At 37.0% G+C, this 27,679-nt stretch overlaps 1 protein-coding gene across 1 annotated transcript in view; it reads right to left on the reverse strand.

Annotated features, from left to right (window-relative positions):
- Nucleotides 1-6,497: 6,497 nt before the first annotated feature.
- The window catches only part of LOC149562341 (Insulinase (Peptidase family M16) family protein), a 333,865-nt gene continuing 312,683 nt past the window's right edge, over nucleotides 6,498-27,679 (reverse strand). Inside the window, exons 25-26 of the mRNA XM_089825868.1 lie at nucleotides 7,418-7,540; nucleotides 6,498-7,237 (exon numbers count right to left, since the gene is read on the reverse strand). Of these exons, the coding sequence (XP_089681994.1) occupies nucleotides 6,854-7,237; nucleotides 7,418-7,540 (507 nt within the window). The 3' untranslated portion in view covers nucleotides 6,498-6,853. The remainder of the gene's footprint in view (nucleotides 7,238-7,417; nucleotides 7,541-27,679) is intronic.

Raw genomic sequence — 27,679 nt, forward strand, 5'->3', positions numbered from 1 at the left:
CATTGATGAAAACATAGATGAAAAAAATTAAGTTACAAGAATACCAAATATACCACTGCTGCTGCTCTCATCTTTTCAAATCCTCTTCATCAATCAAATCTAAAACTCTTAGGAATAACTCATCAATGTTGCTGCTCCCCCATTACTATACTTCTCTTATTAACATGTCTCTCCCCCATTGACATTAATATTTTCTTCGTAACTCTCATGCACCCACTCTCCGCCATAACTGATATGTTTTTCATGTGCTCATTCTTCCCCATTGACATCAATGAAAAATGCATCATTATGTCAATCTACTACTCAAATGTCTTCAACCAACCCAAGTGTCCAAAGATATTGTTCAATACCAACCACCAAGAGTCCTTCATGACTCAACTCAAACATAGATACTCCCTCGTAAATGAAGCATCAACATATAGTCTAAATAAACAATAGTGCTTTGTACCACTAGACTTATGCAATGTCTACATCATCTATTCTGAAGTAGGCAAGGGCATAAACCCAAGCATACCTCAAAGATACTCAAATATATCCTTAGACAAAGGTTTTGTAAATATATCCACAATTTGCTCATTTGTATTCACATATTCTAGTTTGATCTCTTTCTTTGCAACCATCTCTCTCAAAACATCGTACTTAATAGATATGTGCTTTGTCTTAGAATGTAACACATGATTCTTGGACATTCTCATCGTGCTTGTGTTATCACAATGTATGATAATAGGTTCTAAGAACTCTATCCCAATATCCTTTAGCCTCTGTTTCATCCAAATTATCTGATTGCAATTGTTTGGTGCTGGTACATAATATTCTTCTGCTATACTCTGTGAAATACAATGTTTCTTGCTTAGCCAAGAGACGAATCTTCCTCAAAGAAAATATGCTCCACCACTTGTACTATTTTTGTCATCCATTTTGCCTACCCAGTCTGCATCAGTATATGCACATAGAGTAAAGTCATTTGATCTATCATACCACAATCTAAAATTAGGTGTACCCTTCAAATATATGAAAATCATCTTTACTACTGCATAGTGTGATTCCTTAGGATCATCTCGAAATCTTGCTACTATTCCAACTACATTTGTTATATCTGGTCTTGTGTGAGTCAGATATTGCAAACCTCCAATCATGGATATGTATTTATTCTTCTCAATAGTAGGTGTCTCCTCTTTGCGAGATAACTTGTGACCAGTTATCAATTGACATTAGAAATGTAGTTGCCCACTAGCAAACCAATCAAGAGGAGGTTGTTATGAATAATTGGTTGTTCATAAGGGGAGAATCTTGAAGCCAAGCATACTCCTAAAACCTAGTGTCCCATCCATTACCAATTTCCCAATGGATACCTTTCTTTAGAATATTCCACCTTTTCAGGATGCTATTCCAAATTTATGAGCCCTAGGGGTCACCATTTTTAGCAAAAAGTTTATAGTAGCTTCTTCAATCCAGATACTTTGCATCCATGATTTTGTGCCAACTAGCCTTCTTAATTAGGAGGTTCTAGGCAACCTTGGCCATAAGAGTACGGTTTAAGTTGTGCATCTTATGCAGACCTAACCCCCCTCTCCCCCCCACCAATCTTAGGCAGACAAACCTGGTCCCAATTAACCAATGATAATATCTTGTTCTTCTCCCCCCTGACCAAAGGAAATCTCTCTAAATTTTCTTTAGCTTGTCATCCATAGCTCTTGAGATTTTGAAGATAGAGAGGAAATAGATCGAGATACCTTGAAGTGCAGTAGAAACCAACTGAAGCTTGCCAGTGTTGCCGAGCAATTTACCCTTCCAACTTGCTAGCTTCTTTTGAGTCATTTCAAGGATAGAATTCCAAATGTCCCCCTAACCTCCTTAGCCGTAAGGGGGAGATCCAAATACGTCGAAGGGAGAGTAGCCGATCGACAATCCAAGATACCAACAATCTTACCATGCAATTTAACATCATCGTTAAAGAGGAAAATTCTACCTTTTTGATAGTTAATGCACTAACCTAAGGTGGTTGCATAGTTACTAAGAAGCATTTTCCATTCCCTAACCTACACAACAGAGGAAGTTCCAAATAAGGTATTGTCAACAAATTGTTAAATAACTTTAGGAGGGAGAGTGGAAGCAGGTTTGAAAACTTTGATAACACCAATATTGACTAGTTGGTTCATGTTTTAGCCAAGGACTTGCACAACCAATATGAAAAGGTAAGTGGATAAGGGATCCCCTTGGCGAATCCCTTTGGCAGGCGTAAACATTTGTCCAGGTTTACCATTCATAATAACTACAAATCTTACAATTTCCATACATTCTTTGATAATGGATATGAATTTCTGATTGAAACCAATGGTGGCCAACACTTTACAGAGAAACACCCAATTGACTTTGTCATAAGCTTTAGAGATATGAAGCTTGAGCGCCATATCAAGAAGTTTGCTATGGTCCACAGAGTGGATGACCTCATGGGAGCTTATAGTAGCATCAATAATCTGCCTAGCAGAGACAAACCCTTTTTGGTTAGGGCTAACAATTTTGCCAAGGAAGGGTTTGATCCGATTAACCAAAATCTTAGAGAAAACTTTATAGGGCGTGTTGCAAAGGCTAATAGGGAAAAAATCTACTATGAGGGTGCGATTGTCAATTTTAGGGACAAGAATGATAAAGGTATCATTCAGCTGTCTCAACAACTTACTCGATTTGACAAAATCCTTGGCTGCCCTACAGATATCAATCCCCACAATATCCCAATAGATTCTAAAAAAGCTCGGGGCAAAGCCATCCAAGTCCAAAGCTTTGTATGCATCCATAGAGAAGATCACCTTTTAAATCTCATCATTAGAGATCTTAGAGAGTAGCATTTCATTATCCTCAGCAAAGATAGCCCTGGGAAAGTTGGAGAGGAGTTGGTCTTGCAACTGCTTCACGTTAATATCCTCATTGTTGTCAAAGAGTTGTCTGAAATAGTTTAAGGCTATATCCTCCAAAGTAGTCGGGTCATTGACCATGTTACCATTATGGTCGTTAAGACATTGGATAATATTTTTTTCTTGTGTTTACATGCTGATCAGTGGAAGAATGCAAAGTTGTGATCCCCCTCTTTCAACCATTTAATTTGTGACCATTGCTTGCAGACAATTTCAAGTTCAGCAAAGGTGTCCCTAGAGTCTTTCCTCACATTTTCTTCCTCAATATGCACATTGATGGAAATGTCCTCATTAGCAATATCTTTTTGGTAATTTATCAAGTTTTTCGACCAACTCCTTGTTGAAGATATTACCAAAACTAGTTGTGTTCCAACCTTTCACTCTGTTTCTTATAAGTTCCAACTTACTAGCAATTCTAAACATAGCGGAGTCCTGGACCGAGGAAGACCAACATTCCAAAATAATGTCTCTAAAATCCTAGTGGGTGGTCCAAGCAAACTCAAACCTGAAGGGGAAAGTTGCACGGGTTTAATAAGTTGCTAGTTGAAGAGGAAGCAGTTGTGGTCAGAAGTTGTTCTAGGCAAAGAGGAGACAATGGAAGTATGCCCAAGAGCCCAAGCAAAAGAAGTGAGGAATCTATTCAGCCTAACTCGAATAAGGTGAGTTCCTTTCCTGTTGTTGGACTAGGTAAAGGGGTAGCCAACAAGCTCCATGTCAAATAAGCCATTGGAAGCAAGGAAATGGGCAAGGGCTCCCACATTGTCAAAGTACTCCACCAAGCCACCTAATTCCTCCAAGGGGAAATTGGGGAGTCAAAATCTCAAGAAACCATGATATGGTCAAATGAGAAATCTAGAAGTAAGTGGAAAGGTCTCCCTAATAAAGCATATCTAACTTGTCTAGTGTTCGGAGCATACACATTGAAACTTTGCCATTGCACGACCAAGGTGGAGAAGGTGACAACTAGGAAGTGTTGGTGAAGAGGCAAACATATCCCCTCTGATTGAATCGGGGTTCTAAATGGCGGCAATTCCTTGAGAGGCCCCATTAGCCTCTGAGTAACAAAAAGAGCATTGGGCCACATTTTTCCCATAAGGGTGGAGAAGTTGTCAAAAGTCATTTTAAATTCTTGAAGGAGCAACATGTCAACTTTATAGTTAGTGATATGTTTTTACTGCGAATTGCTTGAGGGTGTTGTTTCGGCCCCTTATATTCCAAGAGAATAAAATCATTTCTTACCTTTGGTGTTGACGTCCAAGGTGAGTTGTCTCCCTGTAGCAATCTCCCAAGCAACCTACTTGTGTCATGATGCCCTTTCAGAAGGTCTTCACACCTCAGTGTTGTTATCGACATCCATCTTCTTACCTCTAGTCTTCTTCTTTTGGGTTTGCCATTCTTCCTCCCCATTCTACATGTTGAGAGTCCCAGGGGCTAAGTTCACTTCCTCCCTGCCAACAGAGGAAGTGGCCAGTACAGGCGAAATGACACCCGCAATAGGGTTAGTCTCTAGCCTCAAAACTGATGGGTGGTAACCTAGGATACCCACATCCAGGCTGACAGGAGGCACAAGCTTGTCAACTCCACAACAACTAGGGGAATTTCTCCTCCTTCCAACAAGTTCTCCTACACAAGGGCCTACATGGTTGTGGGGGTTGTCTTAGCTTCTAGCTGGGCAATAGGGGTTGCTATGCTTCTCCCTTCATTAGTGGGGTGGGCACAAGGTTATCAACCTCCACCTTGTCTTTGAGCTTGCCATCCTCAGCCTTGGGATGCTTGCAATCAACTCAAGTGTGCCCCTTGGCATTGCGGATTTGACTGAAAAGGGAGGCACCTTTGTACTCAACCACCTAAGACAACAACCCAGCTTGGACTTTTGTTTTATGATGTTGGGGAGGTAAGTGTTGATATAGACATTAGAGTAGAACCTAGCAAAGACAAGCCTTAACTTCACTAGAGTAACTAGATCTTCCAAAATGTAGTTGCCAAAGGAATCACCTATCCATTTGAACACCTGTTCATTCTAGAACTCTAGAGGGAGACCAAGGAGGCGGACCCAAATAGGGGCCTTCTAGATCAGCTCAGAGGGATCAAAACCCGCCTTCCATATTGCCAAGTTGAGGAAATGCTTCCCACAAAGCCAAGAGCCCAAGAGTATAGAAGAGAAATCTTCTACCGCAGTAAATTTGGATAAGAAAAGTCCCCCCGACATCGCCGATGTGGAGACACTTCCTTTGAGTTTCTAGTTGAGGGCAACCCATTTCGGACCATGTGTACTGAAGGCCGACAGTTGAAGAAGTGTCCAACTAAAGTCAAGTTGAGACCAAGCATCGTTATATTCACCACTTCGTCTGGGAGAGTAATCTCAGTACAATCCTTATGAGAAGAGATGTCGGCAATGAAAGCCTCCAAGCCACCTTTTGGGGGCACAACGAGTGCATCTTTCTAGAAGGATTTGGGAGGGAAAAGACGGACCAACGAACCCACACTTAAATGTCAAAAACCTCAGAAGCCGTTGCCTGGGCCTTAGGACCTTCAAGTAGGGTAGGGGAGGGTTCCTCAACAGGTGGTGGTAGGGAGGGCTCCCCACCCAACAAAGCTTCAAGCATCTAAATTCAAAATCTAGAGAGTGCGAAAGTTGCAAAACACAAATTTCATATGTTCCCAGAGAAATATATGTTAAGCCTTTTGAATGTGTTACGAAATATAAGTTTAAAACTATTTTTAACTGTCTTAACAAATGAACTTGCAAATATACAATTAGATTCAATTAATCAACTCCACGAATTAAAATTATAAATAATTAAAAAATATATATTCATTAATTTCAATCCATACAACTAAGAAAGTAAGATTTATATTAAACAATTTTAATTGATAAAACAATAGTTTTTTTAACAAATACAAAGACATGAATTAGAGAAAATTTATTGTCTCCAGTCAAAAAAAGGATTTTGAAAACACTCGTAAACAAGTGGGTCAATCATATTAAATTCAAGAGATGGAATAAAGATATATAAAAGCAAATTTGAAGTTTTGTTCTAAATTTAAAGTCTTTTGTACATACTGTATTGCAAGTTTGAAAATAGATTTCATAGTTTCATATTGATTAAAAATTCTGAATACAATGCGCATTTCTTCCAACTTTCCTTCTGACTTTTTAATAATCTCATTTTTTTGCACAAAACATATCTTGCTATCAATGTAACCATTGCACCTTATATATAACTTCTGCATGCAAAATATATATGCTACCTCTGCAGAAAATATATTTTCTTCTTGAGTGAAATGCATTGTCTTCATTGTTTTCAAGAGTAGTTCAAGTTGAATCTCACTGTCTGACAAATAACTAAGAATAGTGGCTTTGCCTTCATGATCTAATTCACATAACTAACTACGGGTGATTTAACCATTCTATATATTTTCACTGCACAGCCTTAGGTTAACATTGGTTTTCCAGTTGTGAATTTTGATTTAATGTTGACTTAAAGCTCAAAATAAATAAGTGGTTCGCTAACACCGAAACTTTGTTAACACAGTTGAAAAATATTGTAAAATATAAAGGATTCTTAGGAAGGCTCCCATGACTAGAGGACTACAAACTTGCTCCTTTCATTATGAGATTCAAAATATACAAGCTGTACTTTATTGCATCTTGTGTAATTCAACTGCTTAAAGGATAATGAAAAGCTAAAATCATTGCACTGCCAAAGCAGAAAAAGCCATTATACATGGAATCAGAATCCATATTTATTCTTGTGGAAACAAGGACATAAAAGGGACTGACCCTTGTAATTAAATACCTTGTCTTAACCAACATTGTGGTATCGAAAAACATGGTGAACCATTGCTTTCCAATACTAGATTTATCAATGACTGAGCAAAACGGTAATATAATTGAAGTTAATAGTCTACACGGGCTATTGTTAAATTTTTAAATGGAACTAAGAATAAACATGATTGACTCCACTCCTTAATGAGCCAAACAGTTCTTGGGACCTTTTAAAGTTGTATATATCATCTATTTTCTTGAATTGATGCTCCTTCAGTTCCTTATTTAAATCTGCCAGCTGATCTGAAGGAACAAGCTCAACATTCTCATCTTTTAATGATTCTCTATCTACAGTGTCCCGGAGAACTTCTTTGCCATCGAAAATAACATGTTCGTTGGAAGAGTTTTCAGCATATTTGGCTATTTTATATTCTGCACTGTGAGAACTTCCATATACTTGCAAACTCAATTTCCTTCTTTTTGGAGCCCCCAGTTTAATATAAGTACTGAAAAATTCTATTAAATCTTCCTTAGTCAAATTCCTCAGCACTGCAACCTGATCAAAAGATCAACGAGTATATGCAAAAAGGAATCTTAACAAAGAAACTTAAACTCCAAAACAAAAAAGTTTCATTCAGATTTGACAATTAAAGAAAAAGGAAACTCTAGATAAATATTTATCCAGCTCTTAAAATAGTCCATATGTGAAACAAGATAACTAGATAGCATTACATACCTCAACTTCTTTTCTGTCAAACTTCAGGGTACCATCATCAATTTCCCTCCAATAAAAGCGTGATTCTTCCCGCAAATTTTTGTGTTTCTCGAGCTTCGAGTCAATTAATGCATTGACATTTGACTGAAAGTAGAATTGCATTTAGTTTATTCAAAAAGAAATCTATTCAAACTGCTGAAACATAGTACAGAAAACATTGAGACTCCTAGATTGTTAATGCCTTTTGTGTACAGATTTCGTAACAAAATTTGATTAATGCAAAACAACTGACAAATATTAATGCAAAACAATTTTTACAGAGAAACTATATAAAATGCAAACACAAAAAAATTGAGTCCTGGGGACTCGGGACAGATAGTTAAAATAGCTACTCAGACATTCTAAAAGGAACTTCCAACCAGAAATTTGACATATAAAATAGAAATATATGATAAAACAAAATGAAGATATGGAAGGTTGATCAATTATTCAGACACAGCAAGGTGAGACAGTAGATATGCAAGAAGGCACAGCTTGAGGAGTGTAGGTATCCTACAAAGTAATGGCACGGTTCATACACAAGTGCAACAATATGTATTTACTAAATTTCCTTTTAAAATAATACGATTGTTCCTAAGCAATGGTCACATTTCAAATGGACGATTAACTCTACATGTCCAGGATGTCAATTCTGTAAAGGACAACACTTCAACTGGAACCAAACAACACTACTCCCCAATTTTAACTGCCTGCATGGTAACAGCATTCAATTGAGGCTCAAGAACTTTCAACAAACTTCAAATATTTTTCAAGGGTTGAACCTATTGAATCGGACTTAACAATGTCAGGTCAACACATTGACTGAGACATCAATCCTTACTTTTCTCACATTAGCAGTGTTTTCTACTTTGCATGCTTTGCATAACATTTACATGTACCAAATATTGTAGTGTTAGGGCAGCCACATTCCATTGATGCCCCCATGCAATGTCATTTTCACGCCTCATTTGTGATGATCGTTGTCGGTTAATCCTCAGGTTTCCTTCAGGTCCTAGTGAACTGTTCTTTTTGCTGTTAGTGTACAAATACAATTGTCTACAATGGTCCTAGTTAGTCAAAATTTTGTAACATGAAGATGATGTTCAGAAATAAATCAGAGGAAGAACTGATTAGAACATAAGATCGATAAAAAGGATTATGGCCTAAGTATATTGTGCCAAGGACTTAAGAATATTGCCAATAGGTCATGTGAACTCTGCCTTTGAAAGCAATTAGTAGAAATGGTAAGACACCCCAGATCCAGATCCAAGTTGAAGAGTTTGAGTAAATTGTGAAGCATTGGTACCAACCTTGCTACCAATATGAAACTTCAAAATTCATGTTGAGTTTTAGATAGTAATAATATCCTTGATTTGACAGATTATCCTTGTTGTGTCATCAGGTCATGGCCTAGCTTGTGTACAAGCCATGTTTGCAAGTCATTCAAGGATAAGAAATCTCAAGCTATGATGAGTCAAACATTTGATGGTTGAAGGCTCCAAGGTGAAATTGAAGACAATGCATCGGCGAAGGTTGGAAGACCTTGAAAATGTGAGGGAATAAAGTAACATCTTTTCAGTACTCTTTTCAAGCAAACCAATGGGACAAACATTTCTAACAAGCAAAAGCAGTTCAAATGACTACTAAGATAAAATGGACTCATTGAAGCTCAAGTTGTCACACCTTTCAAAAGGCTTAGCCGGGTTAAATGGCAATGGCCCCAGAAAAGCATGATGAGGTAAAAGTTAAATGTCAACTAGGTATAAAATTTCCCTTTGTTAGTTGCAATGCCAAGGTGAAAAGGTGATTTGAATGGTTAAATGGTTGAAAATGCACAACCAACAAAGAGGAATGCCACATCATACATTTGTAATGGTTGAACCAGGTTAAAAATACGATTCATTTAATTCAATCATTTGAAAAGTTGCAAACATGTATGATTGCAAGTTGTAATTTAATTCACACTTTATCCCTGGTGTTACCATCCTAAGGTGCAACTCAGTTGGCAGTGGAGTGCTGAATGTGTGAACAGAAAAGAAAGAATTTAAGTGTTACTGAATAGAATTTTCCCTATGGCTTAGCCAAGCAAAAGTGTAGCCTATGTGAGCAACCATGGCATGAAGCCATGCAAGCAATGAAGGCATTATAAATATCAAGTTATTATTTCGTTTGTTATCTGGCATTGCCACTCTAAATAGGTGACTCAACTGGTGATGCACTCCTAAAACTGTATTCAATCTATTCCTAAGTTTCACTTCTCCTGTAGCATTGCCACTCAAAAAGACCATTGCAATTGGCAATACTCATCAAAAAATGCAACACAGTTTAATGTTAGCCATGTGCAAATCTAAAACACCTAATTGCAATATTGAAAAGCAAAAGACAAAAACCATTTATGGCACCCTTATCCCAGTCAGCCAATTATGACTAAACGAGGGGTAACAATTTAATAGGACAAGAAGAGATACAAAAGGGAGAGCTCAGCAAGGAGCTCTATCTCGATCAAAAAGGTCAGCCAATTATGGGAAGAAAGCGAGAGGTAAATACGTAATGAGGTGTTTATTGGACATCCATTCAAATCACAGAAAACACTCTGTCTAAGCTGTCAAGGGAAGAGTACAGTTTATATCTTTGCTTTTGCATGTTTTAAATGAAGATTTAAGGTGCCAAAGTGGAGGTTATTTAAGTTGAAAATGCCATAGTCAGGATTGAATTCAGAATTTCATAAAGTTGCTGCCATAAATGCAGGATATCAGCTCAAGTGCCTAAGTTTTGTCACAAATTGTTGCTGTCAAAGACTGAATTTTGGGGTCAAGATGATCGCAACAGACAGGGCCACTATCAGAAAGGGTTTCATAGTTTCTGCTTCAGCAAACATTTGAATTCTTTAGTTATATCATTACACCAAGAACCTCTTCTTGAAATTCTGATTTCTCAGTATCCATCAGGCTCGTTTTTCTGAACTTCTTGTAAAGTTAGAGAGAAAGAAGTTACTTTCAACAATTGTCTACCATCTTACATTATAAAAATATAGTGGATTGCAGAGCTTGGGCAGCCAACAGTTCTTGCCATTCACACACACTGTGTTGGGGCATATATATATATTGTTGACTTAAAGATGTGCAAAAGCTTGAGAGCTGGAAGCAATTTAGCAGTCAACTTAGTGAATAGTGGATTCATCCAATCTGCTTCTTTCCCTATGACAATTTAGTCTCTTAAATTGGTACTAGTAGGTGCTTGCTACTATAAGCCTAGCATTAGAGGGATCATTTCTTCTGCCAGCTGTGTAAATTGTAGAATGGCTACAGAAATATTTAATTCATGTTTAAATTGCAGCTCAATGAATGGGACAACACTAAAATAATGCCAAAATGATGCTACACAAAAATGGCCCGATGAATCCAAGAAATCTTCCTGTCTGCCAACATTGTAGTAGGGTAATTTCAGATAAATCAGCTTAATGATCAGTATCAATAGGGTCACAGGCCAAGTGGGAGCAAGAACCTTCAAAAAGTGGATGTTTTACATGATCCATGTCATTTATGACAGAAGAAAGCACACTGGTTGGGCTCATTTGATTAGCAATTAAATTCATTCTCAACTGATAAAGTTCTTTGATACCAGGACCTTTCATACGGTCTCCTATTTAGTTTATCCCTTGGTGCAAGCTGCAGGGTAATACACTTGAAGGATTGCATAAGGTCCAATCATGAGGGTATTTTTTTTGAGGTATCCATAACTGGAATATCAAGAAATGATTCAACACTTGAAGAGTGTGGATGATGTCCTCAACATGTTCATGGCGAAAGGCTTGAAAAACGGAACCTATTAATGAATCTCATTGTGGGCTAGAATGGATACCATGGAATGGGAAGATTGGTTCACCCAATTTCCTACCTCTACTTGCTGTTAGATATCTTCACAAATTTTTATGATACTCAAGTGATTAGACTCTTATGAAAAATTGTAGGCAATCGTACTCAAGTGGAAGCTTTGATGCCAAAAGGCTTCCAATCCAAAAAATGACAACTAAATTCAGAAATTGCAATATAACTTGTTGTTATGTCTCTTTTCAGCTCGAACAATATATGATTGCAAGAAAAACAGCAATTTTCTCAATTCGGTGGAGTTTGTACTTGTGCCTACTGCTGCACCAACGTTTTGTGATATTTGCAATTTAGATGTAAATTTTTAGTGCAAATTTGTACTAGGTGCCTGTCATCAGCATTCATACCAGGCCATTGCTTCATTCTTTTTAAGGTTAGAATCAACATACGTACAGGCTGGATGGATGCCTGCAAGTAAGGATATTCATTATTATTTTTGATACAGGCTATTTCCTGCTCTTATCTGCCTCTCCCACTGGCCAAAACATTGTTGATTCAGCTCCCTAGATCTGGTAATTTATGTACATACTTTACCTTTTGACATTTGTACATTAAGTTGGGACAACATTTGAGGGCTCAATTTATAATCAGAATCTGGTTTCTTATTGTTGTTTTAAAGGCAGATTTGCTCTTTCATGCTGATATGATTATAGTTGATTAAGGGTTGGTCTTATTATGTTAACAAGCATTTCAATCTGATACTAATCATTGTCTTTTCTAATAATACCTAAGTACATAGAGTTATTTGGTATTACTACTATCCATAGTTTAACTTACTGTTGACTTCTCAGCGAGAAGTTTATGTCTCGCGAGAAGTTGGGTGAGGAGATAATCAACATCAAGATATCGCCCAACCTTTCTTGAAGAGGAGTGCCAAAAGTATTACCGAGAAGTTTAAAAATTATCGGCAATAACTTGTTCTTTTCTCGGGGAATACGGAAATCTTATTGCCAGTGCCAGTTAAAGGTCTGTGATGGGCAGAAAAGAGGCCATACCATTCATTGTTTTTCATTGGCAGAGTGTATTTGGAGAGGATAGAAAGGTTTATGAGGAGAAAGACCATCAGTTGCAGCCTTCTCATTTTTCTAGTGAATTCGGATTCACAAGTACATTTGCAAAATTCCTTCTTTTTGTTTAAAATCATTGTCCTGTATTAAATGCATCCAAGCTTGTACAAAATCTATCATACCATTTTGAATCTACTCTAACTCCTTTTAGAAGGTAATCTATAAGATCTAACACTATTTTTTAGCAATTTTTGCAAACTTTTCATAGTTTTCTCACAAAATTCACAACCTAACAATTTTTTTAGTATTTTCCTTTCAACTATGTTTAAATTCATCTAATGCTTTCAACTACCTCAGTTTGCTTCTAAATTTCTTTAGTAAATTTCTAAATTTGTGCCCTCGTTTTGTATGTGGTATGTGTAGGTTGATTCTTCATCAAAATGACAAGTAGGGATGCCTCTACCACTGGGTCTATCAATGGCCCAATAGATGCATGTCCATCAGGATATGTAGGAACGTGCCCTAAAGGGACTAGAGACAAGGCATGAATATGCTTTTAAAGGACCCAACTATGATACTGTGATATGCATAAAATGCGAAAAAGAAATTAGTAGAGGCATATCTTGTTTGAAATACCACCTTGGAGGGATAATAAGATGTGACACAAGGGTTTGTTGATTCACCACAGATGAAATATAGAGAGAGATGAATGCCTTGCTTGCTGCCCAAGAAGAGAAAAAGTTGCAAAGGGAATGGGCAAAATTGGCCATGAGGGCAGCCATTTTTGAATCGCAAGGTATCTCAAGACTCGCACTATCTCCTTTTTAAGAATCATTTATTGTTTTACAATCACCATCATCAGTTTATAATCTAGATTTTTCTAAAACAATGATCATATCATAATGAAATAATGTGGGTATTGACTAGGTATCCTAGCCAACCTTGATGAAGAAGTAGCACTTGAGGGCATAGTGGGCTCTTAGCATGGCCTACAGATTGAAAAATCAACCATCCACTTGGCTTCCACTTCCACTAGTTTTCGTAGACCATTGTCACACATATTTCTATAGATAGCTTTTTTGTGCATTATAAACACCCTTGGAGCACAACCATCACAAGAGGGTACTAAGTGGAACAACAATGTACATCGGCAAGTTGACATCCAATGTGCCAATTTTTAGTTTTTAAACAACATCTCGTTCAATGCTGCAGCTAGTCCCTATTGGCTGAATTTTGTGGCAGGAATTAATCTAGTGTGAAAGGGCTAGCGGCTACTCCTAAAGACTTGAGTGGGAGGTTAATTCACTTGTTTCAATTCTAAATTGTTTTACAATTTATTAACTTAATTTTATTTCATGCTTGTAGGTTGCTCAAAAATGTTGTTTTAAGGCCAAAGATGTGGCAGATAAAGATAGGATAAGTTATTAATTTCCAATAAGAGACCACGAGCGGATCTAAGGAACAGAAGAGATCACAACAGGGTAGCAGCCAGCAGCAGGAGCACAAAACAATGTTTGCAAAAAGAACAAAAAAGGAAAGAAACAAGAAAATAGCAATTAGAAAAGACAGAGCAAGAAGCAAGAAGAGCCTAAGTATTTCTCACAGGCAAGAAGTAGCCCAAAATCAAGGGATACGTTTGAGGCGAAGGCATGTAATGGTATTGGGTTGTCTTGAGGTACCGCTGGAGGTAGGTTGGTCTTGCCGAGTGAACCCACTACGAGGTCTCAAGGATTTGGTGTGGCTTGAAGAAGAAGAGGAAAGGCCGAGTGACCTCTTTGTCCCCTAGGTAAAAGACCTAGAAGTGAAGTAGGTGATGAGATGGTCAAAATCCTGTCTCGACAGGTATTGAGACTCAAGAGTGTGAACATGGAGCCACATGGCTTCCTGCAGATAAAGTGTAAGACACTTCAGATCAATGTATTTAAAGAAAGAGGATAGGCTCCTGCACCCTCTAAACAAGTAGTAGAATCTCCTCATGATCTCATAATAAATGGGGCAATGAAAAACACAATGTGTCTTTGACTCCATACCCCCCAAGAGAGAAGAGGCGAAAAATCCTATCCACTCTGTCAACCTGGTGGTCTGTTTGAATACAAAGACGATGTGAGCCCACTCTTGAATACGAAGCGGGTGACGCAGGTGAAGGGTGTGTTTGTGGGGGTTGCCTCAAGGGGGGTAGGGGGTGAGAACGTAGAGGTAGAAGGGGTGGAGAGGTGAGGGGGTGGAGACCCTAAGGGCAAGGCTGAGGGAATGGTTGGCCAATGGGAGGCAAGAGATGGTGATGTGGATGGAGGAGATGAAAGAAGCATAGAAGAGAGCATAGTCAATAATACTCACACCACCACAATGGAGCCAACAGATGAAATGACCAGACCCAAGGAAGCAAGGAAGTCCATTTAGGATCATGAAGTCTGAAGACTCACAAAATTGTAGAAGATAGTGACCATATCTTGTAAAGGGACCCTAACGATCCATTGAGAATTTCTACATGCCCTCAGTGCTCAGATCCAACTCCACAGTATCAACTAATTTTTTGACCTATAATTGTGGAGGGGGGCTTGAGGGTCCCTGCTCTGTGTATTAAATTTGCTAGAATGATGATGTCACCCATGGCAGAAAACTTGGCAACGTGCTCATGAAGGCCCTCAAAAGGGTTACCACTCTCCAAGCTGTGAACTACATAGTACGAGGAGGCGGACAAAGAAGCAAACCACGATGAACATGTCCCTACAGTGTGACATTGTTTGACTAATGTGGATCCACATGAATCTGGTAGAGCTGTTGGAGTGAGATACAGAAGTTGTATTGAAAAGACAGTCTCTGACCAAACAAGCAACTCCACCAGCCCCTAGATCCCACTAGACCACCTAATACCATCTTGAAAAGAAGACAACCACTGATAACAAAAAACACCTAGAAGAGGATAGCCAGGGCTTTCACGAGTCTCTATAACAAGAAGAATGTTGGTGGAACCAAGAGCGTCCAAGAAAAGACCAGGGAAGGACCATAAGCAACCACTACCATTATAGCAATGGACAAGCAAGAAACCAATGTGAGGCTCCGCTCTGCCCCACTGCCACTAAAACCATCATTTGGCCTTAGGGCTGATCTTGATTCCCACCTAGGAGGAGAATCCTAAATAACAACCTTGAGCTTCCTGATAACGTACCACTTCCCGTCATATCTGGCATCTGTCACAAGACCCTATGCTTATCAAACTTATCACATTTAGAGTTTTTCCAATCTGATTGTTAACACTGTATTTAAGATTGAATTTTAATTATGTTATTATATTGCTCATTACAATAATGTAATAACAATTTCGAGGATTCTTATGTGAGTATTTGCGTGTTTATTTACTGGTTAATCTGACATTTACTGCATAAAATTATCTGTTGCATTCAGAAAATTATTTGGGACTTATTTGGGGTTAAATATCCATTGGGGATATTACAGTAGATTCAGATCTGGTTTTCCTGCCAGCCTGTGACAAAAAGGGCAGTGTTGTGAAATATGTGGATCCCATAACTTTAAGAGGCAGTATGCATTGTTGTGTATTGAAAAAATTAATCACATTTAGGAGATTTCAAGAACTTCATTATACCCAATGCTGTGAACTCTTGGAAAGTATAAGGTTATTATATAAATCAATTAATAAGGTGTAACTTATTATTATCTGGTGATCTAGATTTGGCCAAGCTTTGGGGAATTTATGTATGTGTCGTGGCTTCATTTTGGCAGACTAAAAACAAAGTTCTCATTGGGCCTTTGTTTAGAACAAAATATTATATATTCCTGAGAATTATATTCCATTTGCATCCTCTTTGGCATTTGGCATAATACATAGCAGCAGAGTGTATTCTATTTGGCTAGTTCATTTATTGTCTGGAGCACAACTTTTTTAATATAGTTTGCAGAATTGATTTCAGCCAGGAAAATAGACAGCGTGAAGATTATTATCCAGGAAAACACTAAAGGTACCATATATCTATTAATTTGCCAAGGTTGGAGCTAAACAAGTATATTTATGGGTCCTGATTTACATTTGGGCCACTCTATTAATTCATGAAATATTACAAAATGATAATGGTGGCTTTGAGAAGTATCACCTATGTGAAGTTTTGAAATATTAATGCAAACATTATAGCCGAATATTATAGGAGCTTGTGGATGCTGGAATTAATATTTGAGAACGTGCCTTCCTATTGGTTGTTGACTACATTTCAATAGATACTCCAGGATATATATCTCCTTTCCATTGGAAGCGTTACTTTCTTTGAGCGGTGACTTTCATGAGTCCATGCCTAAAAATTGTGGGCTCTGTTTCATATTCATTACAGTGGAGATCAATGTAAGAAGACAAAGTTGGGTTGCTTGAAATATATGAATATCTGACTTCTGAAGCATTAAAGTCATAAACTGGCAGGCAAATATATTATTCCACGTCTTGTCCACGGAAAATTATTGCCAATACTGGAGTGTATGAGGCTGGCTCTGGAAGCTTGGGATAAACAGGGTCTAGCTGAGATTGATATAAGGATGAATTAATGCTGCTATAAGGGACATTTTTCGGGCATATTTTATTTAACTAAAAGTTTAGTTGATGGGTACTACTTGTCATGGAAGTATTCAAGAGTCCATTGCCAACTCTTTCGTTGCCACTTTAAATCAAATCCACATGCCACTGAAGAACTACTCTGGTTAATAGCAGAATTGATTTTCATCAATCAACTGAGCTAAATGTGTAGTGAGAGAGTATTTAAGATTTTCATTGGATTCCTATTTTGCCGAAATATAATTCCAAAATTTCATCAGTCTTGTTTAAGTGTGGTGAATGCATATCATATGGAAGAGACTTGACATGGCTTTGGGAGAACGGATAGCTTCCTCTGAATTTGAAATGACTTATACTTGACATCATCATTTTTCATTGTGCGCACTGGCTGATTGTCACCCCCCATCCATTGTGTGGCCTTCCCAATAAGTGGTTATGTAGATTACAAGAACCACTAAGTTATCTAAATCTGGAGATAGTTGAGTCCTCCTCTGTATGCAAGAATGCTTTTAGAAATACTAATGATGAAACAATGAAGATTTTATTGCTAAGTCCAAACATATAGTAGATTTAATCTCCATTATGTGACTGCATTAAAATTGAGGCAGAGTTACGAAGAAAAGCTTGCAGAAATAGAGAGGGGTAACAAAACTTCTTCTCAGAAACAAATGAAGCCTTTAACAAACATTTAATAAAATATCAGGGAGCTAAAATTTGGCTAAGCTTTGATATTGTTGTCTATCTTTTATCGGTTCAAGTTTTGTTGACAAGAGCACAATAGCATCTTCATTCCCTTGCAATATGTCACAACTATTAGCAGAAATGAACAATATCTAGAATCAACCTGCATTAGAGTTGATGAAGCATTTGTTTTTCTTGGCATTAGAGTTGGACTCTATTGGAGCTGGCAAAATTGAAAAGGGAGTACTGGCAAAACATGGGCACAAATTAAAGAGAATTCTGGGCAGAAGTGGAGCTCAAACTTACGGATAACGGCAGTGACTTATGAGTTCACATTCTGTTTTTGTTTTTTTTTGGGACGGGCATTATACATATCAGTTCCACAATCAAGGTCAGATATTTTAGTGTGTTTCAATTTCCTGCTGAATTTATCCTGCAAGAGGATGTTGATAATTTGTATGCCATCTCATTTATGAACTTCACTGATATCGACATTTAGTTGCAATACTTTTGGTCACTTAAATTCATGGTTTGCATGCATTCAAACCGTTTGACAAAATGTTCCAGTAGAAGTGGTAAAAAATAGGGTTCAAACAAACAGAAGCTTCTTACAGCACATTTTGCAAATTCTGATATAACAGGGTTGGCCATTTCAGCAGTATTAGCTTGCTTAAGCATGCATCGGAATTCCACAAAACATGTTTAGACAACTACCAAAATTTATTACCAAGGACAAGGAACAAATCCTTGAAGAAAAGCTCCACAATATAGAAAGGAAACTTGCATATTTGCCTCAATCAAAGCATAGATTACTTTGTGATTTGGATACAAACAAGAGTTTTTTATCCACAATAGAACAACTAGGTTCTAAGAGTAAACAAGTGAACATCCTTCTTGCTGCGATTTCATTGGTTAAGCCAATGTTGTTGAGACATACTGATAAAGAGGTAAAGACTTGAAGTTACTCAACGTATTGTTCATGTTATGAGGATAACAACACCACATGATCCTTACAACAAGAAGTTATCAAGGAGGTATTCTGATTGATCGCAAAAAGCTTCCAAGGATTGAGTAATATCCATAATCCATCTTTTGGTAAGATAGCCAGAATCTTAGAATCTGTTGAAAAAATTAGAGCTTGTGTGATTATGTTGGATCTTGGTTGTGAAGACTTAATTCTTGGTATGTTCCATAAGTTTTTAATTGCTATTAATGGGATCAAAAGAGAAATGTTTTATCTTATATGCAGTCCATTATGTCTTTAATCATTGAGGAGAGCAATGGTTATTCTCAACAGTTACTATCTACCATATAGGCTGATTTGAAACAAACACATAAGACTCCTTTTAATGCTTGTAGTTTGGTTAACAATGCTATCAACCAATGTGAGCAAAAATTGAAGCCATTCTAACAAAGCGCAAGATTGAGGATTATGTGGAAGAAAGGAAGGAAGATTTGTTTTAGCTTATAAAGGGTCATGAAAAGAAAGATAAAATTCAGTTATATGGGCAGCTTTAGAGGGACGAAGTTGATGGTATTCCTTGGGACCACAAGGTTGAAAAAGACACAATCATGGATCAGCTGTCTAGGAATTTGAAGGAGTCTCCATGCATTATGACATCATATCCTTTGGTTAAGACTATAGGGTTGATAAAACATCTTTTGGACCAGCTATCTGTGTAGCAGCAGCTGAGTAAAGGCATGAGGACATTCACTCTTATTCCAAGATGCATATTGTCATATCCCAACTGCTCAATGCAAAATTGCCTTTTCAAGTCAACAAATAACTACAATGGTGATTCGTGCTTCCAAAAAATGTGCAATATCATGTATTCACATGTTCAAGACCGAATTCCCTTCAGTTGGATCTTGAATAGCCTTCCTAAACATTTAATCCACCCTTTAATAACTACTGTACCAAATGTGAAGGAAGTTCCTTTCCTCTCTAATATATGGTTCCACTGATATATGTAGCTATGATTGAGATGTTTAGTTTCGACAGATGCAAAGTAGCACATGTAAGTCATTTGCACAAGGTTGTATGTTACAACAACAGTAGCTTGTACGCACATGACTTATATATCCCAAATAAATTGGATCAGGTACTTGGCAGCTTCATCATGAATTTGATGTTGCTCATCATAAGCGAGATATTGGCGCATAGGGTAATGGCCTCCTGAGTTAGGAATTCTGGTTTCTTTAACTGAGCAACAACAATTCCAATTCTAGTTCTTATATTCACAACACTCTACTCCAATGTGAATATCCCCACTGTTCTCAATCTTCTTGAGCATGATGTCCTTGATCCGCAAATTCCACAGAAAACAAGAATGATAAAGCATAACAAAATCTTAGGCATAGAATTCTCTTTAATCGTGTTGCTGTGATACCATATTAGAAAAATTGACAGATATCTGATGAGCAGATTTTACACTCAAATAATTGTATCTCTCATATCTTTTCTTTCAACGCATATTTACATATTTTGAGGACTGGAATTGCATATTTTGTAGGAGAGATCCTGTAACAACTCTCTAATATAAATAAGCTATTTTTAATACCTCATAATATAAACAAATAATACTTATTTTATTGCTTGATAATTAAATTGTTTTGTAAAGTAAATTTTAAATTAAAAGGCAAAATAATAAGTCACTTTGATTTATAAGGCCATATTATTCTCTTAGGTGGGAAAAGGGATATTTAAAAAAGAAAAGAAAAGACAGAGACAAGCAGGGGAAACTAAAAGGTCATTGCGTTTGGCATTAAAGGAAGGAAGTTTGGTTCATTTCACAATGCTTGGATATTGGATTCAATTTCTAAGAGAAACTTGGAAGCATTCAACTTTCATTTTCAGAACCTGACAGAAACCTTCAGCCTCATTGGTGGATTGGATGTAAACCCAATTCATCATATCTGGTGAATTCATGATGGAGTTCACATTTGGAGTTAAAGGTGCATTTATAGTTTTCCCAATCTGATTGTTGGCACTATATTTAAGAATATTAATTAAGTTCTTGTATTGTTGAATATTAAGATGCAATAACAATTTCGAGAATTCTGCTATGAGAATTTGCTGATTTATATAACGGTTAATCTGAAATTTAACTGATTGCATTCTGAAAATTATCTGGGAGTTTTTTGGGGGTTAAATATACATTGGGGATATCACAATGGTATTAGAACTAGTTTTCCAGCTAGCCTGTGAAGTTTTATGAGAGACACATTTACAAAAACGTTTACTCAGACACATTTATAGTCATACCAGCTTGTGACAAAAAGGGTAGTATTGTGAAATATGTGTATCCCAAACCTTTAAGAAGTAGTATATGATGTGTATTAGAAAAATTAATCGCATTTAGGAGATGGTGAGAATTGTAATGTCCCTTTTTTAGCATGACTGTGATAGTGGATGGATTTAGCCTATTACTGGGGTTTTGTAGGCTAATACTGGTGATTAGAGGACCTCGTTGAGGGTTATGATTTCGTTTAGTGGGACTTACTATATGTAGGAAGTCAATGAACGGTTTTGATGAGCTCAAATGAGTTAGAGGAGTTGAATAATTCTCTCAGATTTTATTTTTAGCTTCTAGTTTTGGCTCCAAGAATCTTGGAGGGAGCATCTATTTTTAGTTAGTCACCCCATCAACTTCATTCATCGTCTTCCTTCATCAAGATCACTCATGTGATCTCAAATTTCGATTCTGATGCTTCTCTAGTCATTATCGCAAGATAAGTGAATTATGATTATTATTTAATTTAATACTTTAAGGATGCTCTTTTTGCCGGTATTGTATATTGATCACCTTAGTGTCATAACTCATTAGAACTGGGTTGAAAAGTTTTAAATCATGGACACTGAAAACAAAGACCTTAATATCATGATATTGATGAAAAAGACATTTTTGGAGCCAAAAGGAGTTAATAAATTAAATTATTCAAATATGTGCCTAAGGATAAAGCAAAAGACATTTAAGTTAAAAGGGTCTTCATGAAGCTAATTGTTAGAGTGATAAAGACGAATTGTTTTATTATTATAAAAGCAATGACTTGTTGCAAATGAAATCATTATTGAATATCTTTTGTTTTCATTTTGCAGTGAGTTTGAAGTTTGAGGGTTTGAGCTGAAGAAATTGTGAATTTCTTTTAGACTTTGCTTGCGATTCAAATTGGTTTTCAATGGGCAATGAGTTGGGCCATCTATTGTTGTTGTTTATATTAATTTTGCTGAATTGAATCATACTGGAGAAGCACGTTTTTGCTGTTATATTACTGGTTTTTGGAAAACTCTAAGATCTTAGAATCTCAGATGTATTAGTGTGGGTTTCTAGAAGGGCTGCAATCAGTTTTAAGGGAGCATCAATTGCATTTACAGGGCTACATTTTCAAATTCAATGCCCGTGTTGCTGCTGGAAGGGCCAGTGAACATTGGAAGAGAATTTGTGTTTAAATCTCAGCTGGAGACCAACATTGCATTCTGCTATATCAAATTCATTGCATTTGAGCAAACATGTGTGTTCATTTTATATATTTGCAATACCTTTAAAAATGGCTGCCCTAGAACTTGAATTTGTCTTCATTTGAGCCCTAAATCAAAAACAATTAAGGATGCAGATGGTAAGGTCATTATCAGCTTAGATCTAGATGTTATTGAGTAAATCTTCAAAGTCCATCAGACTTCAGAATGCGTTGATTTGTCTAAAGAAATGTTTCTGCGATTGTGGAATAGAAGCAAATTGGATTATCAGAGGCATACCAATGATAACTGGTTGGAGAATACGAGACCTAGATTCTCTAGATGGCCTAGAGCAATACACAAATCTTACTTGTCCCTAGAAGTTAATGATTTGATAAACTCTCCTTACCAGAATCTATGGCCTCAAAGAATCTGGTAACTTTGAACCCTGGATGTATAAGTTCATCTTCCAGATTTTTGAGAAGGAACCCACCTATTGGAGAGAGCTTATAAGTACAAGATTGTGCGAACAATTGATTAATGTGGGTACATCAGCACCATTCTACATGAATTCATATTTGGTCTACATTGTTGCAACCATAGGGACATTTTCAGGACTTTCCACCAAGGGTGATTAGTCTCTAGTTCCCATCTTGAACTACTATGACCATATTACACTGACACATAGCAAGCATCATTACATAAGGCTACAAAATGCACTCTTTGCACATTTTAGGTGTCCTTTTGAGAAAGAGTTAGTAGTCAAAAGAGTATCATATTAAACCTGCCAAAAAAGTTAATCAATTCAGGTGCATTTTCTTGCAATTTCCAACTTTCACCTATCTGAGAGTTGGTTAGTTTCAAGAAGAACCGTACAGATTACCGAGATATCCTAGGATCATTCTGATGGAGATGGCCAAAAAGCTCATGGAGGTGCAATCATACCAACACAGTTAGTACAAACCAAGATTCAACATTACCACTACCAAACCCCTCTAGATTGGTCGGTATACACTTAATTCAAGGTATAAAGTGAAAGCTATGGAAGAACTTCAGCTCAACCTTGAAGAAGTTCAAAGCTACATCTGATTTTGACTACTGAGGGATGCGTTCAAAGATCAAAAGAGCATTCACCAATGTTCATCGCATGGAGGATGTATGGATTGACTTGCATACATAGATAGACATCATAAAAAATGGACTACTATAGACTTATGTTGTAGCAAATCACCAACCTCAACATGGTTGAGATCCCAAAAGGCTTTGAGATTGAAGATGATAACGTGATCCTGGATCTAGAGTATCACAATACTTAGTTTGACAAGCTTGGCCCTTTTCCTATTGTGGCAACAAAAGGAAGGAATTTATGTCTTTGATAGATTCTAATATATCTTACTGAATACTAACAAGTGGCTGAAAAGAAAAGGCCTCGAGAGAGTACATCCGAAGATTAGGATAGATTGCAATTACTTTAGGGCGGTTGGAAGTAGATCACAAGTAGAGATTAAAAAGAAAGATGGTTCATCCTCTTCAGGGCTAGCTAAAACGTTTAAGCTCAAAGGAGGAAAATGATCAAATCCACCCTTATATCCTTCTCAAGCACCCATGCAAGCTCAAGAATCAGAGGAAGAATCTAATGAAGAGGACGAAGAGGAAGAGGGAGAGATAATGATCATATCTCCTTCACGACTGTCAAACAACCAAGTGCTATCTACTCAGGAGGAACCTTTCTTGGATGTGGATTCATTCTCCAATGTATTCACACCTACCATTTTCGTCTCGGAAGTGAACATGTCGACACTTCCCGTCTCTTCTGCAGCTCCCATCCTCACCTTGGAGCACTGTGAGAGCTTGGGAAATGTATTTGATTATTTTCCGACTCTCACAAAAGGTCAAGTTTCCCAACTTGATACCTCGGTTGCAAGTTCGAGATGTTCATGACAAAGTCATCTTAAAGGACACCTATGGTTCTAGCTATGCAAACTCAAGCATGCACAATGACGAAAGAAATACAATCAAGATCAATGTCTGTTGAAGCCGTTGTTCCAATTTCAGCAGATTAAGGTTTCAGTTTGCCTGCATGATTGGGAAAAATCACCACGAAAAGGAGTTTGTACTACCCCTAGATGATCTTACCACCAAGAAGAATAAATCTAAATTCTCAAAGGCAAAGGTCATTTCAAGAATTGTTGTTGATTCTGAAAAGACAGAATATGCGGAGATTGCAAAGCCTTTGGTCAAAAAACCAACTGAGGAGATTAAACACTCAAATTACAAGTTCACCAAAAGTAAACTTGGTAAACAATCACGGATGGGGTGGTTAAAGGATGCCTAGGATGCACTCTCAAATTTGTCAAATAGCAATCACGAGCTCTTGGAAAAGAATCCACACCAACAATCCTCGCAGCTTGTAGTCATCACATCTCAAACAGCCCAAGTGAATCGAAGATCCGAGACAAAAAAGGCTTGATTCAAAGAAGTTATCTTAGAAGGAGTTCAGTTGATCAAAGATGCATTGAAAGTGCTTGAATGTATCAAAGGTGTTGAGGAAAGACTCCATGACATGATCGCTTCCTTCAACCAAGAGACCAATACCCTGAAAGAAGTTTTGGGTATTTGGGATAAAATGGCAAATGTTGATTTGGATGTCTTGATTTCATGTGATGTGATCCCATCCCCGAATATGTTCTACAAATATCAGGGACTCATGGGTCATAAGGAGTAGATATTGGAAAAGCTTTTGACAAAAATACAGGGAGCCTTAGAAGGTTGTTGGTTAGTAGAAATGGAGATCATGAGCGATCTAAGACAGATGAGATGTAATGTCCTTACTAAAGATGATAACTTGTTCATTGAGGAGGACATGACTTCAGGGTATACTAACAGAGTCAATGCTGATTTTGTTTTTGAAGATTTCAGATCACATACAATGAACATATTCGCTAAATTCAAGTACATCAGCATACATTACGAAGTTGTTACATCAGCACATGCAAATGCAATCAAAGTTGAAGCCATTTTAGAGACATTGAAGATTCTGGATCTTCCTATGGTTCATGTTTATATTGTCAAATATAAGGCTTTCCTTGAAAATCTCAATCAATTTTCTCTGCCTTTTTTTCTTTTTAGTTTTTAGCATTTCATTTTTGTAGTTGTAGAAGATGAATTGCATGTGATGCAATTGCATGTCCTCCTGACATGTAATCCAATAATTCTTCTTACCTAGTCTTGTTGGGTCAAAGTGGTTGAGTTGCTCCCACTTTTTCCTCCTTTTTCTCACTTTTTTTCCTATATAAGGAGTGCCCCCCTCATTGTAAAAATTATCTTTTATTGTATGCAAGAAAGCTCTAATAAAATTGTGCAAGCACAACTTTGATTGTGTAGTACTGTTTCAAAGAAAAGTGAATACAAATACACAATTGAGCTGAAACTTTGCTTGAGAGCAATTGTGATAGTACACATTAGAAGCTTTGAGTGTAATTTGTGTATATCATCTTTGATTCATGTTGGTTATTGTATATTTAAATAATAGAAGATAATGAGTTAAGAAGCAATCAAAGCCAAAGCTTTGACTGGGAGCAATTGTGGCGATACATAGACATGAAGCTTTGATTGTATCTTCTATTGTCGTCTCAATTCACAAAAATAGTTAGAATTCCCTACTTCTAGAAGTTTTTGTACCCCAGTATTAGAGGCTATTCTTATAGAATAGATTAAAACAAGACTTAGAGCCAAACAGGTATGCCTCTAATTAACCTTTGAGTTGATGTTGGTTTATCGGTATCACCGTTTCTAGTTATTAAATAGAAGTGTAGTTAGAGATTTTATCTTGCCCATTACTCACTTCGTGGATAAGTGGATTCTTTCTTGAAAGATAAGAGAAAATAATTTTGGTAACACCCCTTACAAAATTTCTCCACTTCTTGCTTACCTTGAGTTGATCCTAGCAACTGTGAGAAGGGGGAGTCTTTCCTTAAAAGTAGGAGAGGCTTTGTCTCACACACTATGGCTGGTGTACCTATTTTTTAATTGGATTTGAATAAATTTTCAGTTGCAGAATATCCACCCAACAAAACCCTACCAATTGGTGTAAAATTAGACCTATTGGTACAAAATCTTAGTTTTCTCACAAATTTTGGCACATAGAAACTTCAAATTTGTTTCAAAGGACAGCTAACACATATGGCTACTTGTCCCAATTGGTTTCAAGCTATGACAAGTTCGTACATGCACGTGCAAGCCATTGTAACAGCAAGTTTGTATGTAAATTGCACTTCTTCATTCATCAAATCTGCAACAACCATTACAACTCACACATATTGACTCTCCCCCAACTCTAATCAACTTCTAAGACCTTAAATACACTTGACTCCTAACTTCCCATGGTTGTCCAAGAAAAATGACTCTTGGACTTCCATGTCGCAACATTTTCAAGAAAAGTTGTCAAAATGACAACATTTGGAACTCGATAGGGAAGATCAAGTTCCTACTTGACTAAGACCCACAAATTGACTCAAAACACCTAATCTAAACCAAAATTGCATCAAATGCCCTTATTTGGTCATTTGGCCAAGTTGGCTTATAAATATACCAACATGGCAATGCCATTACAACTTGGGTTTGTTTGACTTTACAACTAACCAAAAACTCCTAAATAACTTTGAGTGTAATTCATGGTTCTATTTAAGGCCCTAAGTGAAATCTTTTTTGTCTTTGATAGCTTTAGTGGGTGCCCCTGTACCAATATGGGTCCCTCATTCGTACCCACTAGTGATTTTAAGCTACAAGCAACCCTCCTAGACAATGAATATTCCAAGATTAGTATGTTGTTTGAGGATATGAAACAGACTTGGGTTAGGGCAGACTGCTCTATTGTGATGGATATGTCGATGAATGTTAGGCATTAATTGCTCATCAATATCATTGTCACATCTCTTACCGGTTCATATTTTCTAAAAGCTATAGATTGTGCAAGGAAGCATAGGATCCAAAGTTTTAGTTCGTCATTTTGAGAAATGCCATAGAGGAGATTGAGCGTAATAATATTGTAAAGGTGATCATAGACTTAGCAAGTGTGCAAATCAGTTGGTTTGATGGTGTGGGGTGCTTACAAGCACATCTTTTGGACCCGTTATGTTCATGCATTGAACAATGCATTAAAAGACATTGGCAAGATAGATTAGGTGAAGCAAGTGGTGTCTAAAGCAAAAGAAGCTTCGAATATTCATTTGCAACCACCACACAACACTTGCTCTTTTTAGGTCCTTTTCAAAGGAGTTCCTCAAACTAGCTAAAACAAGGTATGCACATTTGAATTTGAATTTAAATTATTTAAAATGTTGTTATATGTGATTTGATTTTCTAATTATACAGAATATTTATATTATTACTATAGGTATGCCACATACTAGATCTTGAGGGAGAGGATGCTTGAGGTGCAAAGGCTCTACAATTGATGGTGGTGAATCCAGAGTGGTGTCGATGGTCTAATTCAAGCACTATTAAAGGAAAATCAGTTAAGCTAAAGATCCTTGATGATGGTGGGGCACAATGAGGTAAGTTGCTGATTTATTTAAAAATCAAAATTATATAATAGTCTTTAGATTGCTGATTTTTATATTATATTTAAATTTCTAATGCTGATTATATAATACTCTG

This window comes from Cupressus sempervirens, chromosome 4 (genome assembly GCF_028749045.1).
Source record: "Cupressus sempervirens isolate cs-2001-9-10 chromosome 4, ASM2874904v1, whole genome shotgun sequence".
Taxonomy (NCBI): Eukaryota; Viridiplantae; Streptophyta; class Pinopsida; order Cupressales; family Cupressaceae; genus Cupressus; species Cupressus sempervirens.